A 22,521-nucleotide genomic window follows, 5' to 3' on the forward strand; every position below is an offset into this window, starting at 1 on the left:
CATAAGGAAGGACACAGACTGAGGGTCCAGATTAACTGCCCACTGTAGCATCCCAACCTTTATTCATTTATTCACCGTTATGGAAAAGCAGGATACATTTGTTGTGGTTTAAATCAGAGCAACAGAGTCTAACAGAGATGGAAATAAGGCTCTGATTGCACAGCCGTTTGATCTCTAACAGGTTTTACAAGCTGCTGGCTCTTGTAAAAAAAAAAAAAAAATGCACTGATAAAGCAGAAAAGAAAACCTGTCTGTTTTTTTTTTTTCAGCGCCATGTGTCATTCAATGCAGATTTTCTGCAAATAATGTGACAAGCATGAAATGGCCAGCACCCAGGTTTTGACATCTACGCAAGAGTGTACAGCCTAGGAAACCTGAAATGGTTCCAACTGTCACGCAATAAGAGTCTTACTCGCCAACTCAGAGTATATCATTACTGGATTTCTTGACTGAAATTATACTTTTAAACACGCACAGCCTATATGTTTTGAAGTTTGACAGGACAAATACAAGATGAATAAAATCAAGTGAAACTGGGACAGCCAGCAGATGCCAGCACAATATGTTCCCACATGTCATATTGGGGCAGCTATACAACAGTTGTCACAATTTTTTTTTGTGGGAAGACGACAAATGCACCTCCATAAGCGAGAAACTTATGTTTAATGAAAGTTCCACCGCACCATCATTCTATCATCCAACCAACACATCTGAGGAAAAAGTCTAAAGGGAAAAAACTTGAAACCCAGTTCAAAACTGGGAGCATCCAATACATATACACAGACAAGTTCCTACCTGCTTGAAATGAAATCCATTCCTCCAGTCTTTATTTTGGTCTGCATGCAAACAGAGGCCCCAAAGAAAAGACTCTCAAGATGTTTTCCCAGGTTGCAATGGGGAGGGAATGCGAATAACTGTTGTGCAGTAAAAAAATAAATAATGACAAGCTCACGTTCGAAGCCTCGGGTCTTTGAAACTCGCCCCCGTCTCTAATTGCCTCCTCAAAAGGATTGTGACATTAATCTGAATGGTGTTTTACACACAGATAATGTGAGGTTATGCAAGTGAGGAGATCAAAAGAGATGCTCGGGGCCAGGAACACCGCGTCGAGAAGAAGGCCTCATGTGTGCCGGCAGTTGAGAATAGACAGGAAGTGAGCCAGGCACAGAGCAGGACTTGCGGAGTCCTAGATACTGGGCAGAAGAGCTGCAAATGAACACAGCCACTTTACCAGTCAGGCAGCGCACAAAACATAAGACGGGCCTTTTGGTGATGCTTTTACGTTAACCATGAAGACGTATCGAATAAAAATGGAAAGACACTACCTGAACCTTAGCTAGGGTTTTATGCCTTGTGCATGTTGACTAGTCAAGTACAAGATACGGTTTTGTTGGCCAGAAAAACAAATGAAGGCTAGATTCAGACAGGAAGCAGGCTTTCTAACAACTCCATGGTGATACAGCACGGATACCAGTGCCTTAGCAATTGAGTTGGAAGGAAAGTTGAACATGCTTGAACATATGCCATGAATTGTTTTAGAATTGCAGCCAATGCTCACCACAGAGAAACCAGAGTTTGTGTTCTGAGGAGGGGTCAAAAGACACTCTCTGTTTACTCTCAGAGCCCACAGGACACAAAAGGATACGCAGTTCCAGCAAAAACATTTCCAATTATGTTTAACTAAAGTGGATAATTTCGGGTGCTCATGGGCGAATAGAAAGCAGATGTGGTTCATATGTACGCAAACAATGAAATCGTATCAGAACGTGTGGGTTGATCTACTGTTTTCATATCAAACGGACTTTGGTAATACCCTTGTTATTGATTAATTTTCATTTATTATAATACATGGAACACTGATACTTTCCCCATCCTTGAATGCTATCCACAAATTCCCATCAACAAACCACAACGTAATGACAGGAGCAGGCCACTGTATACTTGCACTAAGTGGGGTGTCTATATTCATCTTGTGTATATGATTAAATATTGCCAAGATGTATTCTCTCTGACTTCTCAATCTCATACCAGCTAGTGAGATAGTGATTGCTTGAACCAGGTCTAAAGCATAATAACTTTTATTGTATTTTTAAAGCCAAGAAATATGTATTCCTGTACACATATAGCCAGGACTCTCCTCTGACAAGTCTTAATTTGCAATGCAATGACTTCAGTGCTGCTGATTTAGGTTTCTGACCTAAATTTACTTGCTTATTCTCCATCAATATCCAATCTTTGCGGTTACCTTCATTATAGGATGGCACAGAACAAATGCCTCCACAACACTATAAATTCTGACCTCTGCTTCAGTCAGATCCCATTCTCCCAAAGGCACGGTACACAAAATAGGACCCTAATCATTCAAGGAGTTAATCTCTCCCTATTCCAGGCTATACTAGCCGCATTACAGCAGCATGTGTTTCAGTAATTGATTCCCTGATTTCCTTAGAATTTTCAGTTTTTTCATAATTTTCTTAATAAGCAAATTGATTAGATAAGTGATGTTGGTAAAAAGATTGCAAAGCACATCCTAATCTATGACTGGCTAATAGTACTTTGATCAGTTGAACACATATATACAGCACACATTTATACATTTATACATTTATTTATTTTTAAATACAGAGACATTATCATCATCATGAATACAGGTCCTGATATCACAGGGATCATCTGACCGTACTGTCAGTTCATGAATAAGAAAGGTTAGCTGAATGGAAAAAGAAGTATGCGCCTTCTAGCATTTAGCTCTTTTTATTTCCTTTGCTGAATACCTGGAGTGCTGACAGGGTCTCCTGCTGAGCTACAGTGAAACACTGACTCATTCTGATATGCAACAAAGCCTTTTTTACCCCTTGCTTTAGTGTTTCACATATACAGTGGTCTTATTTTCAAGACTGCACGCACGGTAAAGGTTAACTTGTATTATCTGAATTAAGTACGTGCTAATTTCCTGTTTCTGGGTCACCAAAATTCAGTCAGTAAGCGCCGCTTTTGTATTCATGCTCTGTGTTGCATTACCTATATATGCAGTACCTCTCCTAAATTAAATACGCCCTTGATAAAGATGAACAAAAGAGACTGTATAAAATAAATACTCGCAATGAGCTTTATTTTGATTCTCAAACATGTTAAATATACTCTAGTTTTATAATGATTAATGGGAATCAATATAAATAACATCTGTCAAATTATACATTTATTTCCCCAAAAATGTAAATACACCCTCCCCTCCTCTAGGACAACACTATGAAGTTGGCTTCTATAGTGCTTCAGGAGATTGGTGAACATATTGGGGGGGATCTTTGACCATTCCTCTATACAGGATCTTTCAAGATCTTTTTTTGTGTTCATGGCCTGCAGTAAAGGATTTTTCCTGGCAATCCTTCCAAAACATCTATAAGTGTGGCATCTGATGGTAGATCTGGAGATTGTATATCCCCAAGATTCAACCAAATTCTGTAGATCTCCAACCATTTCCTAAACCATCTGCCTCACTGCGCGTGGGGGCAAGATGCACTTGCGTCCTCTACCAGGTAGGTTTACCACTGTGCCAGTGTTATAGAACCTCTTAATTATTGACCTAATAGTGGAAAGTGGTATCTTTAGTTTTTATTTGTAAACACATCCTAACTTGTGAAGGTCAACAGCACTTTGTCTTGTTTTCTCTGAGAATTCTTTGCCTTTCCCCATAGTGATGGATGACAAATGGATTGTGCATGTGTGTTACCTCATTTTGTTACCCCCAGTGAAACAAGAAGCCATAGGAGGCACAGTGCAACTGCATAAGAAGCTTTTTGTTATGTTTGCTTACATTTGCTCCAGTGCAACCCTGGTACATGCTAAGAGACCAACTGAACTATTGAAGGCACTGCCAATTCTCTTCTCCCAAATGAAACGTTATTCCAATGAAAACAACAAGGTTGTCTCAGAAAAAGAAAAAGACTTTCACCTACTGTTGATGGGGCATTTTAATAATGTTGATGCACTAAAGCATTATAATTCAAACATATGGATAAAACAAACACTTTGGCCATGACAATAATTATGAAAAACCAACAACCACTACTGTTATATCTACAAATAATAACAACAATATAAAGTGATAAGACTGAAGACAACAGAACAAGAATTGATAATGTGCAGACTGTTCCTGGAGGTAGGGCTGGTATGTTTGGGTCAGGATGGGGGTTATCACAGTTTGCTTATTAAATTATAAAACAAGAGCCGCCCAGGGAGCACAATTACAGAGGCACTGCAGAAATGAATGGGAGCTTTTTTCTCTCTGTTGCTAGGACAACGGGAGAGAAGAGGGACTGCTCCATCATCCTCCCACTGGAAACAATGCATAATGCAGGAAACTGACTATGAGAGCCAGCGGCCAGCCTAGCTTCTCTCTCTTGAAGAGGAACAGGACTGAAACTATTACTCTCTAAAGTATCAATTTTTGGCTCTGCGACCCCCAAAGCACAGCCCCTTTCAGGCTTGGTTATTGCACAATACATTGAATGTGCTTATTATTTATTAAATCAGTTTATATTTGAAGAGCTATTTCCTTTTTATGCATCAAGTATCAATGGGACCAGCTTGAGTGAAAGTGAACCAGGCTGTTAATTGAAAACAAATCTTGACCAACAGACATGACAGTGCAGCATCACAAAGGCACAAATGTTCCTTTTAATGCCTCTTCCAAAAAATAAAATGCAGATTTCAATATAAGGTACAGGCACAGAAACAATGTGATTTGTGGTATTGAAGATTTCAGAATTGGCTAGAAGGGTCCTAGTTATTTGGTTTTCAAAATAATGATTTGAAAGTCACCTTAAAAGAGCATGAAGGAGTGAGTCCTCAATACATTGCCCTGGAGTCTAATTTTGCCCAACAGGGTGCTAATAAAACTGTGATAAACATGATAAAAAATGTCATTACAGTTAACTAGCGAGTGAACACTGTTGTGTGAACATGAACACTGCAACCCCCCAAACAAATCTCATGATGGCTTACTGGGATCTTAAAAGGAAAAACTGTTAATTAAGAAGAAAATCTATTTAGAGGATGTCAAGCAGCTCCTTTTCACCAGAACATATTCAGTGAAATTCATCCTCATCTGTTCTCTCACTGTCACACCATCCTGGCGTGTGCTACATGGGCCTGCCTTGCCAGGGTTTCAGTTAAGGCAGGACGGGAGTCTCGCACACATCCGCAAGAAGCATGACAGGGGGGAAAGGAGGACAGAATGTGGCAGGTTCTCTCTCAAAAGAGCACAGAGAAAAGTTATTGGGAAGGGAAACTGGTAGAGAGCTGATGATTTGAACAACAAATGTGTTCACGCTTTAAGAGAAACTCAAGACGCTGAAGTGAAGCAGCAACTCATAAGCTCATGTTTCTAGCGGATTCGCACTGAAGAGGTAAAGTAGGGACCCGCTCCTCGCATTCAGATATTCCCCAGCTCACTCATATTAGTGACACTTGAGACGGCGTCTGACCAACTCATGCCTTATCCAGCCTACTACGAATATTAAAATGGAGCAACGCGGCATATTATGATTCGAAAATGCATTAATAAATGGGTCACGAGTTAATAGGTTACAGGAAATTATTTATAATTTCAATTATCGTCATGCTTATTCACGCAACACACTGAAGCAATTATAAATGTGCTGCCATTGTAACCGGCTTATCGTGTATTGCAAATAGGGGTATTAAATAACTACTACCATGTTACTGTAGTCTTGTCTCTACATATAATACTGTTATTTGTTTCCTCTGTATTCTCTTTAACCATTCTGTTAAGTCAGGGAAATCAGTAAATAAAATAAGAGTGGATTATAAACATTTAGGCCTACATGTCTGAACAAAACTCCAGGACAATGGTGCTATAATATGACAATACATTCTCAAAACATTAAACATTTTATAATTTAGTAATTCCCTACAAACCTCCTAACTCCATCCCCAGCAGCTCTTAAGGAAATCTAGTTTCTAACTAGATATGAAACAGATATGAGTGACTGAAGTTCCTGTTGCAGCATCCATAGTGTGTCTCTGCAATGTAGCATTTACAAGCCCAATACATGTCTAATGTAGATTTTAAATCAAACATTTTATGCAACTCAAAGCAAGAATTTTGTAACACATGAAGAAGGGATATGTTTTATGATCCCCAAGTCCAAACTAGTACAGAAAGACATGTATGTGTTTCCTCCCAGTGTGAAAGTGGAGGAGACTGAGCTCTCCAAACCTGTACTTCAGCGGCTGTGGGGGTGAATGGAATCCTGTGTTTTAAATTATCTAAACGTGAAGTCTCTCCTCGTATTGAGTTGGATACGCATGATCTAAATCACTAAAACACATTTCTTGTAAGGGGAAGCAGCATCAGCACCAACAGCAAAGGGACAAATATGTACACGTCAGACCATCACAGTGAAGATGCCTTGCTGTGTGAGGTTTTGTCTAGCCCTTAGACCAAAGGTCTTTAGCTAGCAAGGACGTTACCCAGGTACTCTGGGCTGCTTCTCCAGTGCCTGTGTGGATGACAGTAAAGTGTGTCAATCAAGATTGTGGCAGAAAATAAAAAGTCCATCAGCTTCCATGTGTAGCACTGAATTATTAACACCCAAAGGCCATCATGCTGTCTGTAATCTTCAAACTGGGCATTATTTTACAAGCCCAGCACCAGAAGACGGGCTCCCTGCTGAGTACTTTAGTGAATCTGGGCCCAGACTTTAAAACACTTCGCTTCAGATAGTGGAGAGATTCACATACAATCAATGTAAGCTATCTCCTCCCAATTGCCTTGCTATATGCAATGCCATGTCCTTAAAGCGTTCTGTTATGATATCCATTACAATACAATCTAAGTTGATGGTTTATTTTGTATTTTGTTATTCGCTCATTAGACCAAAAATAAAAGCTAAGTTGTGTCGGTGTCTACTTGGTCTTTTGTTTTGGCTGTATTATCTCTATTTTAAGATAAAATGGCAGAAGAGTGAATAATTAGAGAGTAAAAGACAAAGCTGCAGTAGGAATAACAAATACAAAGCATACACACTATTTTCTTAACTTGGCATTGGAAAGCCTGTGCTCTGTATGCAGGTGTTAAAACCAGCACCGGATCACCCAGTGTTCTGTGCATTTAATGGAAACACCCAGACTGCATGAATGCAACCGTTTTATAGCTGTCTGTGGGAACGAAAGCAAAAAAAAAACAGAAGAAAAATCAATAACAATCCATCGATGTGCAATACTGCACCAAGACAGCAACGGCAAAAAAAAAAAAAAAAAAAAAGGAGAGGGAGAGAGGCGGAGACAGAAAGAGAGAGAGAAGAGCTCAACTGTCGCAGTCAAATGCAGGTGCTTTGAAACCTGGCATATCTGTTGATGTTGAATTGGAAGATTATACATTGTATAGATGTAATACATTTAGACAGGGGCAAGATGCGAGAGGCATACAGTGGGACAACTACACATGTATAAAGCAGGGTTTCTATTGCTGAAACTACAAGTTGTCTGTGGCGAATTCCACCCGTGGAGGCAGACACTCCGATATATTTCACAGGGGTGGGTTTGGGGGGGAGGGGATGAGGGGCCATTGGTATAAACAAACTCAAAGCTCCTCCTTCCAATCTGTCAATGTTATTTACTCACTTATTTATTCATTTATTTTACTGTAACAAGCTCACTGAAGTATAACCCAACCAACAAGGTGCACGGAAAAAAGCTAGTGTGGGGGGGGGCTGATAGGCTACCCCCCACCCCCTCTTTCCTTGTGCCGCATATAAAGTATCTGCAGACTATGATCTTTCTGCTGGAGTGTGCCAGTTTTATGTAATCATTCAGGGACAGGATTTGATTTTTTGTCTTCCCTCTCCTTCCCCCTGGGTGTGTTTGGCTATTTTCCAAATGGGCCTGTGCAGGCTAATAAGCCGGTTTGAGTTCGGCAGCGTTTATTAATAATTCAGTTTGAATCTGCCCTCCTCCAGCGCTTGGGTGGAATGATAGTGCTGCAGTTCTAATAGGCTTGCAGTGCCAGCTCCTGAAATTTATCAATAGCCGTCAAGCACATTCTGCAACAGGGCCTGGCTCGCCGAACGCCAGAGATAGAGACAGGGAGGGGAGCGGACTGGGAGACATGGACTTAACCCTTTGCCTGCCAAGGGCCAATGCATTTGAAACCAAAACTCCAGCTAATGCCCTAATTGATTGACAACTGGAGGAATTGGGAAAGGCTTGGATTTTTTCCCAGCTGAAAAACAATGGTACTGCAAACTTTCTCAAGCTTAGCAAATACCTACAACAGGTCATATTGGCTTGTTTCAGTGGTAGGCACACTATTCTCCAACCATAGTTAATGCAACTGTAGCATAACTGCATTACATGGATAGTGTTCCTCCCCCCAATTGAAAACCATTGTGATTATTACCAACCATGACATTAGATTCGGAGCATAACCATTGACAATCTGAAGTTTTAAATACTGAGGGCTTAACTCTATTTGAAGCAGTTACATTTGCTTTAAATCCAAGAAATGCAAAGGCAAAATAAAGGACTGGATGAACTGCTTTTTTCTTTCTTTCGTGTTTTAAGTGCTGCCGTCTTCTCAAACAGAAGGTTTTATCCTTTGCAAATAAGAAACAGAAAACTGGGTTACTGGGTAATTTGGAAAGAAGGACTTGATTAATCAGATAAATCACAGATCCAAGCATTTAAAAAAGACCATGAAATAGCTTGAGTACAAAGCAGTTTAATCCATTTAAGATTTATGACAATTTGAAGAATCTCAACGCAATTGAGGGACTGGCCTACAAAAGCAAATGTGCTAATGACCTCAAAATTAAGTATATATTAAGTATAAAATATTCAACCCCTATTGTCTACATACAAGGCACAGTGGCTTCTAAAACTTGAAATGCTTCCAACAGGTATACAATGGCCTCCATCCTAGCAGCATATATAGGGATAACAGCTTTCAATTTCCATGTCATTACCTATTTTAAAAGCTGTAATTAGTCATTAAACAACATTAGTTTAATTCTTAAAACACAGTTTAATTCAGAAATAACCCCAAACCACTTCCTAGCCCTGCATTTCCTGAGGAAAATTGATCACTTCACTGCTCTGGCCTAGTGGATGCAAGTCACTGTAACCAGCCTGTTTTCATAACATATAGATATTCCGTCTGAAGACAAACGTGTTGTTGGCAAATTACAAAAATGTGGAAATGTCACAGATGAATGAAGGGATTCTTTATGCTTTTGAATTAAAAAAAAAAGGACATTTAACTTAGAGCAAAAAGTGTCTCACTTGATTTTACAGGGGACTGTAATAAGACACGTGATAAGTCAGTCTCTCTGCTGATTTTGTTTTAACAGTATGAAGCTGTTTTCACACTACACTACTTAATCCCAGGTTGAGTGGACCCCTGAGTTCAGCCGTGCTTGCATTCACATTTGCCTGGTGCTACAATACACAGGTTACAATTCAACGGGTTACAGGTTTCAACGCGGGGTGGACACTTCATCTTGGGTTGGAAATCTCAACCCTAGTCTCTAGCAGTGGGAGTTCTGCGGTTGACAAAGACAATTGTGAAAGTGCTAGATTTTCAACATGGGGTCGACCTGGGTTCAACTGTCTAGTGTGAAACTAGCAGGAATCATATAAATCATCAGTACAATGTATATTCCTAGTAAAAGTCCTGCAGAAGTTTGATCTGACAACTTAAATACCAATTTACTATAAAACATGTACCTACCTACATGCACACATCATTCCAAAAATGTATTTACCAAGTCACCATAATGTTGAGACTAGGACTGTATCATTTGTCCTGTGCAGAACAGTGTGTAATTTGCAGAAGGCTAACAGCAGGATGGAAACTATATTGATTCTGTTTACTACTGGAGCTATGTGCAGGCCCCACCAGAATACATAAATGCATTAATAAATGAATAAGCAAGAAAAAAAAAAAAAAAAAAAAAAGACCCTTTTTATTTCCCCTAGTTGTTTTTTATAAAGCTATAAAACAAAATAAAAAGGAAAGAAATACCTCCCCACAATTCTCTGTGAATTATTTAGTAGTCTGTATGAGTTGTACCCAGTTCCTGGAGGCTTTAACCTTCACAAAGGCTGTCCTTTAAAATCTGCCAGTCTCCCTAGTGGAATGACTGCACTGTGCAGGAAATATCTGAGACAGAGCTGAAAATATGGAGAGGGAAACCATGGAAGCACAATTAAAAATAAAGTATAGAACACTCTCATGTTTACAAAGTACAACCTCGTTTTAAAATGTATGTTTAACTGCTAAAATGTTCAAATTCATCCTCACAGTCACACACAAAACACGTGATCTAATAGTAATAGTTCATTAAAAAAATCTGAGAGAAAAAAAAAAGATGTATCCGAGAAGAACAGCACATTTTCATCCTAAAGGGAATGATAAGATTTCCATGGCTGTGACTGACTGAGCCAGGTATCACATTTTCAAAGTGTCAAAGCACTGTGAAAGGTGTCTATTTTCATGGTAATTGAACGTGTTCATTGAATTTAATTCAGATTAAAAGCAAAGGGAAACCTAATCCTGATGCCCTTCTCCTTCATTCAAAATAAATCCCCCCCTTAGTGAACAGGTATTCATCATTAAATCGGGGAGGGGCTTGTAAAACAGCTTTCCTGGTAAAGGCCTTGAGAATTTACAGGAACCAATATTATTGAGATGGAAAACTGCATTTCAAAAGTTTGCAAGAGTGTGTTTGAGCAGTGCGGAGAGACTGAGTTCCCCGGCATGACTGTCATTTGTGTCTTCTCTCCTTGTCCCGTGTAGGACAGCCCACGCGCGGGTGAAAGCCGAGACGGCCGTGGGTGCTGCCCAGAAAGCCCAGGAGGAGGCCCGTCTTGCCAGGATCACTGCCAAAGAATTCTCACCATCCTTTCAGCACCGGGGAAACGGTCAGTCACTCCCAAACACAGGGCCCCCACCCAGGACCTTGGACGCTTCCCAAAGGGTTATCCCAATAGCCCAATAACAACGACAGACAGCCTGTCTTCAAATGTTAGCAGCTTGGTAGCAACACTTCACATAGTCACACATGCTCACCCCCCATACTGCACGAGAGGTTGTTTAATTTTTTTTATATCGGTAGGTACAGTAGATGCTTTATCCTCAAAATGTTGATTTTCAAGTTGGATCTCCTTCATGGAGCCTACTATGATTGGCACTACATCCATCTGGAGCACCCATCCTCTAAATCACAGTAGCAGCTCGTTATCAATTACGCCAAACTGTTATAGACCAAGAAATGGAAGATGAAGGTTTACAAAAATTAACTGATCTTTTTTCTCCTCCTTAGGGGAACACGGTATGTTGTACACCATGGCCCATCAGTTTAACAAAATTAAACTCAATAAGGAGCACTGTATATTTCCGTAATTAGTATGGTGTTCAAGTTTTATGTTCATTTTCTCAGCAACTCAAATAAGGACATTCTGTAAGAATCAATCTCTTCTTATCAATACTGTAAGAACATCTGAAGCCAACTTGCTTGAAGAAACAAAGACAAGTATGGAATCGTTCAGTCAGACTTACTTGGAAATTCAGTCTACAATTCACAAGGAACTGACATGCATTTATGAGTTGTGATTCCCCCCCAAGAAAAGCATTAACTGCAACAGCATACTAAAGCAACCAGCACCTTGTAGAACAATATGGTTTAAAAATAAATAAACAAAATGTAGGACATCATTAGTGCCAGTGTAGCATTACTGATATTAAATTCACTAACATATGCACAATTCTCCTTATTTAAATAAAACCTCAGTAGAAGCACAAGACAGATTTCAGCTTCTATGCTTTTGTTCTTTGTTTAAAGGGAATCGCAGGTGGCACAGAAAAGGTGCTATTTATTGTTTCAGGAACACAGCTCTGCTGACTCTGTGGTGGAGCAGGCAGAGGCTCCCGTGGGTTAGAAGGAGGTGTGTAATGGTGACACCTCCCCAAGTGCTTGGGAGATGTTCTTAGGAGGGAGAGTGGAGGAGATTTAAAGAGACACCTTTCATTTGCGGTTGCTCTGCTCGAGCGGTAGATGGAGGTCTTTTGAGAGCTTATCATGCAGAGTGACACAGGCAGCTTAAATCCTGCCCACCATTCCCACCAACCCACAGCCATTAGTCATGCTTTGTCTATAGGAACATTACTCATTTTGTGTTATAGTACAGAATAATGCCACCAGCACATCGCTGGAGGGAGGCAAATGCTGACCTTAACCAAGAACCTTAAAGATGACGTTCTCCTAAGGTTGGGGCGCCCACAGGGCTCGACCATATGCTATTAAACCAGGTAGAGCATAGGTCAACCATAGGTATTGGGAAGGTGATGACAGGAAGGCAAGACTATCCAATCAAAATACATTATCAACTTTCAACTGTATATGTATTATTTTATCACTGAAGAAGCTTTCAACACTGTTATCATTCATGCCCCACATACTTACTACATTCAGATTTCTACCCCATTACAGTGTAACTAGGGGAAGTGAAGCGATTTCAGTCTGAATAAATAAATGAGTACAACAAGCCAATAATGTAGATTTACAACTGTAGCATATTAGCATATTGCACGATTGAACCACAGAGCCTTCCTGTCAAATATTATACTTCATTTAAATTGCCTGTAAAATAATGTTTTGTTTCATCCTTCCCAGAAGTATTTCTCATTTATACGTATCCTAAACTTTCAAAATGTAATGAAAAAATATTTATTCAAATTGAGTTTTGAAAAGTCAAAAGCAGAAGAGTCCCTTTGGTTTAAATTTAAAACACTAAATATGGTCTATAAGGCAGTTACAAAATCAGTGTAGATATGTGCATGTGGGAAGTGAATGATGATTGTGCATATTTGCTTTGTTTATCAAACAATATTTCTATTACAATCATATAAAATATACACTAATGCAGTCATTTGTATCTTAACAATCTGGTTCTCAAATAAAAAGTATATTTGATCAAAAATGCAAACACGTAGCAAGCGCTGGGTCTCTTGAGGGATAATATTTTCTTTACTAGTCTGCAAAGCCAAAAATAGCTACCTGCCTGCACACCGACCCTTTAAACTATGTTTACTTTCTCTCATCAGTGAAACTTTTGATGCTGCTCTTAAGTAGGGCATTTTATAGTACAATACTTGTGAGACAGCATTTTTGTTTTATTTCGGATTCATGACCAGCAGAACCGTACGTGCAGTTTACTGTAACCCAGACTTGTAACTGAATTGTGTCTACCGCAATTTAGGTTGTTCACATCATATGAACAGCAGCAGCTTAGACAGCAGAAAACTGCAATAAGGAAAGAAGCACAGTACAAGGCCACATTAATAGTATAAACTTATCAGTCAAACTGCAACAATTTTAATTTACAGTGTTGATGAAGACAGTCTAAGATTGTCAACTGTGTCACAAATTTGCATCCCATACAAAGGAAATAGTAAATAACTTGACCATTTCTAAGAACATCAAAATAAAGCATTCATCTTGTAAAGTTAAATCTTAGAGTGAAAAAAGTATATCTGGTCTACTGATCCCATTAACAATATAGTTTAAACAAAAATGTTATTTAGATTTTTATTGCGAATCTCAAATGTGCTCCCCCAAAACATTTTTTCAAATCTTTCCTTTATTTTGTTGGACAGAACTGATAACTAACAGGTTATTAAGGAGGGACATAACCAGAAATACACACAAACACAACAAACAAACAACTACAGAAAAGTCAGGTGAAATCATTAATTAGGCTCCTATGAAAAGCACATAACTGATTTTGGGGGACGACGGGGGGGACCAGTTTGTAAGCCACATGCTGTTTTACTGAACAGTTGTTGAACTGCCTTCAGACAATCTGCCAATTGTGATTAAAACACACAAGATGGGTGAGTAAAACAAAAATGTCTAAGGAACGTGGAATACGGCAGTCGGCAGTCTTTGCTAAACCAGGTACACAGACGACTGAGCCCAAGCGTCCAGATTTTAGAATCCCCTTTGTTTTTTCCTTTCAGTTTCTTAATGCTTTGCTGTTAGTCCTAATTAAGAGGTGGTGAGAAGGCAATAGGCTTCTTTCATAATAATATAGCCGAAGGTTTTCACAACTGAAGTCAATTACTGAGAAGTAAAGGGACGTGTTTTAGCTTCACTAGGAGGTGTACCTGTCAACAGTCAGGGCAATTCATAGCCCTAAAGAAAATTTCCGGTTAGCAGTGCCTGCTCACTCTGTACATCCCAAAACCATGGCTGTACATGGCTTTAAAGACATGCATCTTAATTGTTAAATATCCCCAAATAATAATAAGGGACAGTTACAGTAATTCTAGAATTATTAATGGTATTGTGATAGACTGAGACAGTCCCCGTTTAAAAAAATAATATTTATTATATATAACTGAAAATCACATAAGTTACAATACTCTTATTCACAACTCAGGGTGCCATGTGACAATCTTTCTGAACAGCTGAAATATGGTAGTGATGTTAAAAAAATCACAAACCACAAGAACCTGCTCCTTTGATGCCACAAACAGAAGTTTTGACACTGGTTAGAGATGCTGGAAGAAAGAGCAGCCAGTTTCTGCCATCTGTTTTGTAATTAAAAGGAAATTACAAGACAGCTAGCTGTCTAACGAACAAGCATGTATCAGCTTGTGAGTTTCTGAAGGGAAGAAGCTTAAAAAGAGCAAGAAAGAAAAATCGAAAACTGGCCCGTCTTGGTTTTAAATCAAGTTCTATGTTGTAACCCTTCCCCAAAAAGTAAATACTAATTAATAGGACTAATATAATTCACAGAAAGGAACAATATCAGCATAAAAATCCCCAAGAGCCTAATTAAGGATTTGTTTTCATGTTGCCAAGGTATATATATTTTTTTCTTCCCAGTGAGTTTCCTTTTGCAAAGAGGTTCCTGTCACTGGTCCTTACTGTCACACAGTAATGCTGCGTAGGTGTAAGGTAATCCCAAAGATGGGAACCACAGGGAATAGACCAAACGAGGGCTCAATTACCTAATCTGTCTAGTATGCCAAAATCACATCACCTGATCAATGAACCATATTGCAGAAATGGGGATAATTATCGGTCTCAACATTCAAATGAGATCTCGGCAATATCAGTTTAAAGCATTATCTGGAGATTAAGAAATGTTAGGATCAAGTAGTCCAAGAACCTACAGGGTGTCAAAATGATACTAAAACAAATGGCTTTTTGTATGTATGACTGCACTATGTTTTGATTTGCATATAAAGCAATAGGCCTGAATCCCAGATGGCCTGCGTTTGGTTACCAAGCTAAGCCAATGCATTCAAGACTTCCCATGTTCAGATTGTAACATTTGACCAAAAGAACACATGCAGAAAACAAGATCATTTTCCTCATTGGTCTGTCTCACAAACTAACAGCCTTTTCCTTCTGAGAAGTGGATGAGCTGCAGAGGCCTGTCAGATGTGAACAGAAATATGATTAAGAAGCATTGCAAGTCAGTCTTCAGCAAATGATAACAAGTGAATTACATAATGTGAAATCAAGAGTGCTGAAGTCAGTGACTTTGAGGAAAGGAATAAGGCAAAAAAAAAAAAAAAAAAAGACAACTACCTTTATGTAGCTCAGCATTCTAATAATTATTGCTTTTTGTAGAAAGTGCAAATCCTTTGCCATTATTTACTTGCAGTGAATCTCAATCCAGATCACATTTGGATCATTATTCATATTATAGCATGGATCTGAATGTGTTCATTTCCTGATTCCAGACAAAGGGTAAACTTCGTAACCAATGCCAAATGTATATATTGAAAAGCTGTACCAATTTTTAAGTCAGGGGTAAAAAGTAACAGGAAAAGAAATCTTCAAACACTATTTTCTACTGTAAGCATGGCCAGCTATTCAGCTTTTCATTCCATTGAGTTTCTTTTGATTTTTAGTTGACATAGGTAACTTTAGATAACCATTTGTAAGATAAAGTAAATGAAGAAGTTCTTTATCTAAAATTAAATCATTCCACTCATGAAATAATTTCCATAATGCAAATCAAAGTTCTGTATTACATCTATATCAAAGCCTCAATCATTACAATTTAATTCTTTGAAATGGGAGAAAAGGATTTGAGTCTTGCCTTCTAACAGTCTTATTTTATCCCCTCAAATCCGCTAGGAGTGGAGTGTCAAAGGCCAAAGCATCAGAACTCCAGTGAGAATGACATTGAAGTGATCTCCTCCGGGACCCCGGACAGTCCTGAGCTGTACATGAAGGGCACGACCCCTCCAGATCTGACCCCTGACCTGAGCCCCGTGCCCAGCCGGCCCACCACACCCCCTTGCAGTCCCCAAAAGTCCTCCCATCGTACTAAGAATGCCCGCTTTTTACGGCAGACCGCGGTGGATGACGAACGAGGCACTGGGGAGATCCAGGTTCTTCTGGAGGGCCGGGGAGGTGGGGGGGGCGGAGGGACAGGGGAGTTCTTGCGGCCGAACAGTTGGAGTGAGGACAAGCATACGACGGGGGGAGGCGGCGGCAGTAGAGGTGGCAGCCGTGGAAGCAGCCGATCCAACACGCCCTCTGTGCAGGAGGATGCAAGGGTTCGCAGCAGCAACGGCCACAAGCACGCCTCCTCCAACCACAAGCCCCGGGAGCGGTGGGCGGACTGCCCCACCACGGTCTCGTGGACTACCCACCGTTCGCCCAGCGAGAGCCTGGCCAACTCACGCCTCCTGGAGCAGGACGAGGAAAAGCTGAGCAACTACGAGATGGAGATGAAGCCTCTCAAACGGATGGATTCCTATATGCAAGAGACGCACTCCCAAAAACACTACGGCACCCGTGGCTCCCCCCGCCCTGCCGAGGACTACCACGCAGAAGCCCGCGCACATGGGCTCCAGAGACTGAGGCCTAAGTCCCAGAACAAGGAGAACTTCCGCCCTGCCTGCGCCGCTGAGCCCTCTGTCCAGAAACTGGATAGCCTGCGGCTGGGGGAGAAGCTCGAGTCACGGCCCCTGCGGCGAGACTTGACCCTTTCCCCCCCACAGAAATCTTTACCCATTGCACTAGAGCACGACGAGGAGAATTTGATTGAAATCAAATCAAACTCGGTAAGTAAACCCATCAGCAAGGGTGGGGGATGATGAAAAGGAAGATAGGAGAAACAGAGGGTCCATTCATACTGTAGTATTGAAAGCAGTATTTTTATGGCAGTAAATTACATTAAGAATTATCCTTTCAAACAAATACATGGAGAGGGGACTTTTCTATTATCTGTTCCCATAAAATAATTAATTATTCCCTACAATAATATCTGTGTCTATGGAGAATGCGAACACAGAAGGTTTTTCTAATTATAGGTAGGGCTTTTTCTCTCCTTTGAAAAAGTGTCTAACTCTGACTAAATCTTCAGAAATGTTACGGACAAGAAACACCTCAACCTCTGCATTCTCACACAATTCCCCAATCAGAACTCTTGCATTGTTATTTAAGTGACAGATATACGTATGTACAATAGATGTGCTTTTTCATATTTAACAGATATGGCTTTTTGTTTCACAATCCGCAGTTTAGACCATAGTATTGTGTTGACGTAGACGGCTGTAGCGCAGCCAACACTGAATCGAATCCGTTTTAAAAGCTATCCCATTACAATCATGTGAGACTTCTCCCATCATTAGAAATATATGGCATCAAATATTGAAAACTGTACAAGAATTAGCATAGGAAGGAGAAGCAAAAGAAAAGACACTGTTTTCTGACACCATGCTAGCCCTGCCTCTTTCCCCCATCAGGAAAGATGATGTGTTGATGGATGGCCCAATCGATGACTGGTTGAGATCAGGTCTCCACAGGCAATAGACAGGATGTGAAAGCAGAGTTGAATTACCTTCGCTTTCCAGCTTCAGTGCTAGAGCCTGCGACCCATATGCAGCACTCATATACTCTGGAGATGCAAAGTATCAAAATTGCTGTATATGCAGCATGTACACACTCCAGATGAGGATTCAAAGACAAATCGTCCTGGTCTGGGTTGACACAGCTGTGAAATATCTGGATCAGGGAGTCAATAAGATCAGTAAACACACGTGTGCAAATATGCACAAATGTGAACACAGTGACACGCACACACATATCGTCCAGGCATAGCATTGTTGCCTTGACAATGCTGATTTTCAGTTTCACAAAAAGAGTACAAGAGTACAGGAGCCACGTTGACAACAGGATCTTAGATAAAAACACAGCTGGATTACACAATCCATCAAATTCACAGTCTATGAAGTCATTCTTCAGTGCAGTAATAAGGTATTTGTAACTATAGGCTCTACAGTTTATGGATATACATAGTTAAATGCACTGATTCTTTACAAGTTCCATTCATTACATTATACAGTAATACATCCTGTACATGCTATTGTTGATATCAGAACATGTTTTTAATATTAATGAATACGGTTAACACTAGAGGATTATTGAACTTTCCAGATAAAGTCAATAATGCTATGAAACTAGAGCACATAGCCAGAGCCAACTATTTTATAACAGGAAAATAAAAATGAACTAGGAACTCTAAAGATTGCACCCAGTTACTGCTTAGGTCAAAACCAGTTATTTAAAAAGGATCAGAAGCAAAACACATTGTAAAGTTCTGTTACTACAAAAAAAAAGTATTTCTAGCAAAGATGTTGGAAGAACATGACAGATCAACTGCACTATACTGAAGTGACTTGCAGAACAAAAAGAACAAATAAAACAAAAAATCTTAACTACTCAGAAAGGGTTAAGTGCATGGCTTGTAAACTTGATGCACAACCAAACCACTCACGCCTACACACACTCAAGAACACCGCTCCACCCACATATATGAATATTCCCACACAAACGCACACAGATGCATGTTTCACTTCTTATAGAGAGATAAGCACAGAAGCCTTACTCAGCTCATCAGTTCTGATGCTTTAACAAGCTTATTAGTTCGGAAAGAATTGCTGCCGTCGCTCTATAACCAGAAGAGGACCTCATGTCCTGACGTGATCATACAGGGGCTTCCAATTAAATCGTTTAATGTAAGTTGCAAAAATACCAAAAGGGCAGGACCTCTTTATTCAAAAATAACCCTAATCTGGTCTTCAAGATTTTAATTAAGGCATCCACAGTGTCCTTCTGATGGGTGCCTATGCGTTGGTCTAAAAACAATACTGGTCACATACATGAGCCCATTTGAAAATATCTAAATTGGCAACCACAAGCCAAAGAAGAGTCAGAAAAGGCACATTTAGAAACTGTGCTATATGGAGTAAGTGGTATTTTCAGCTTTCAGTCTGTTTTCCTGTTAATCCTAAACAGTGAACGAGCCGACAGGAGAACACATTGTCAGCCTTCCTTCTGTAAAGATATCTGTATAACACTGAACATTATTATTAATAATAATAAAGATTAAATGTTAATCTTATTTAGAATGAAAATAAATAAGACTGGATTATAAAATGTGTATCATAATTCCAACTGTGTATGAATAAAAGGTGGAAGAGCTGAAATACTTAAAAGTAGAAAACTCTAAGAAGGGAAGTCAGTCTACTGGGATACAGCGCAGAATTGTAGGTTTTAAAAACAAGAAGAGATGAATAAGCCATTACAGTTAAATAGTGTACACAGCCTGTAGATTTTAGCAGGTGAAAGATTCTCCATCTGTTATCTCTGCATTGCCAGGTACAGCAACGAAAGGTGTGTTTATTCAGGACAGCTCATTTATCTGTATCTGGGAAAGCGCAGTAAGCAAGTCAGTTTTAATGATGCCCAATAGCCTGAAACAGGAGCCACTTCTCTGACAATATGGCATTTTACTTATTTAAAGGATTCATTATGCTCCCTGTGACAACAGGTGACACCTGTGTAACACGCCCACATGTAAATTCCACCTGAGATGACCTAATTGGTAATATATTAATACTGATCCTGGGTGGGGCTACCAAGGTGATTAGGGATTATGTAAAAGCATTTTCAGGTTTCCTGCATAGTAGGAATAATTTATCTCACTTGTGCAGATCCTGTGCACTTACTATACCAATTTAATCTCAACCATTTTGACCACTGACAATTCATAAAAAAATATGGAAAAACAGTAACTAGCATGAAATGTATGTATTCATATATAGCAATATATGACATAAATATGAAGCCCAGACCTGTACCTCATCCAACAAAACTCCTTCAGTTAAACATTTAACTCATAAAAGGATGAGAAGCTTATAGTAAAGCCTGGATTGCCAAAGAAAAAAAGCCTACTGAAATAAAAATCTTACTGAACACTGTGCCTGAGATCTTAACACCTGGAGGCCTCGTTCAAGCTTTTTTTAAATCACTTTTCACACTCGGCAGCTGTGCAGCAATGCTCATTCACAAATTAAAGTCAGTGATGCCACTTCACCTGCCTGAACCGCTTGCGAAAGGAGTTCATTCACAGACAGATGCAGAGCAGAGAAGTGCAAATTCGCACACAGGCGTGTGAAATGTTTCGCACATTAAACTGGCCATGCAAGACCATTTAGGCATTTGCCATCACACCAAATGTATGGGGAAAAGACCCAGTAGGTGTTTTAAGAGAACAGCTCTGAGAGATGGAAATAAACCCCTGCCACCATACCACCGCCACCAATCTCTTACCCTTTTCACATATTACAAACACAACATATGTGCAGTTACTTTTATTTTTAATCCACCAACTTCAGATCCATGCGGACTTGATCAATCAGAACGTCTTTGTTAATTATGCTCACAGCCACAGATTCTGCCATTTTTCCTCGTGACATTTCTGAAGGGAAAACAGATTGCACATCCAGAAATAGGTTTAACATGCATTGTGAATTCTGACACAGTCAAAAAATCCAGATATTTATAAAAGTGGATGTGGTGTACAATTACACCAGTGGCTAAAAAGTGAAAATGCGAGGTTACAATGAAATGGTAGGCTATATAATCCCCCGTTTATGCCAAATCAGAAACACTGTGTAGAATTTCACTGAAGAAAAAAAAACAAGATATATATTTTTGAGTGTGTTCAGAGAAGGGCAACCACACTGAGATACAAGGGCCAAGATATACAAGAGATAGACCAAATCAAAACTGCCTGAGATACCCTAAGGTGTTTTTATTTAAAAATGATAGGTAATGGCTGAAAATCTTTCTTGTGGTAAGGTACAAATATTCATAGGGAGGGGAGAGTTTTAATATGGTCCAGGACAATGATAGATTAAAATCCCTTTATGCCAAGCAGCCAGGGAGACACCTTTTGAAGCCTTCAGGATGTTATTGGCTATAGGGTTAAATGTTATTGAGACCACTTTAAGTTCCAAAATATAACTGCTCCATACAAACAGAAGATAATCAGAACTTAGAAGAGCTCCTTGATTGGGATCTTGCTTTGGTTGCCTCCAAAAATAAGACGAAAAGAAACCCAACACATTCATTATGGTAGTAAGTAACTATTCACACAAATGCACTGACATGTTGTTTAGTCACGAGGCAGAAGACATCAAATTTCTACTTTCAGTCTGAACAGAAACAAAAGCACTATCTGTGATAGGCTTTACAAAGAGTCTGCATCCCATCAGTTAGTATTTGAACAGTAATAATAATAATAATAATAATAATAATAATTTGATTGCTGATAGTTTAATAGCAGTCCAAACAGCTGTTGGAACCAGCTTAAATGGGGTGGGGTGGGGGGACAACTTTAATATTTAGTAGTAGTTACACAATTGTTTGGCAGCATTAATATTTGAAACACAATGGTGCCAGACAGGCTGTTTGGAGGTTAAGTGCCCCTCATATGTGTGGCTGAGAAGAGCAGTGGGCAACACAATGGCAAAAGGCCTATAGGGATATTTAGCAAAGAAGTGTGTAAACCCCAGACACTGCGTCTATGTCGGGAAAATACTCAAGGTGGTATCTTGTTCCCTTATTTAAAGGCTACCAGAAATATGTTTTTGAGTTTTCTCAGAGAGGCAATGGGCAAAATGTGACATGTTAACACCGAAATAAATAGATTTCCTGTCAAAAGGACTTAAACTGAAAAAGTCTTACGTCTAGTCAACTTGTGGTTATTTCTATCCTGTCACTTTCTCCATGTCTAGCCAAGCTGTGGTCGCTACGTATCACATAAAAGCAATCCTTATTGTTCTTTTAATACTACGCCACAGAGTTTACTTCAGTGCCAAAATAAATTGATTGCTCATGCTATTTGATAAAGAAAGTAGGATATAAATGATTCAATCTTCTAAATTTCAAAACACTGACTTAAAAGGAGTGATGGAGCTTTATAGAAAATGACAGACAAAATATGTTTTAATTTATATTATTTCCCAGCATAATCACAATAACAATTATTTGAAGAAAACCATTTCCTTCACCCTATTTATCTATTATATTAAGAGCTTTAAAATATGTTTTAACGATGTTTACAGAAAATGATGCGTTTATTGTGATCAAGGGCCTTGAAAAGCCACAGTCTCTCACAGGA

The 22,521-nt window shown here is 39.5% G+C and overlaps 1 protein-coding gene across 1 annotated transcript in view; it reads left to right on the forward strand.

Moving 5' to 3' along the window:
* The window catches only part of jph3b (junctophilin 3b), a 53,135-nt gene that overhangs the window by 26,341 nt on the left and 4,273 nt on the right, over positions 1–22,521 (forward strand). Inside the window, exons 3-4 of the mRNA XM_066713829.1 lie at positions 10,820–10,944; positions 16,179–17,113. Of these exons, the coding sequence (XP_066569926.1) occupies positions 10,820–10,944; positions 16,179–17,113 (1,060 nt within the window). The remainder of the gene's footprint in view (positions 1–10,819; positions 10,945–16,178; positions 17,114–22,521) is intronic.

Source organism: Amia ocellicauda, chromosome 9 (assembly GCF_036373705.1).
Source record: "Amia ocellicauda isolate fAmiCal2 chromosome 9, fAmiCal2.hap1, whole genome shotgun sequence".
Taxonomy (NCBI): Eukaryota; Metazoa; Chordata; class Actinopteri; order Amiiformes; family Amiidae; genus Amia; species Amia ocellicauda.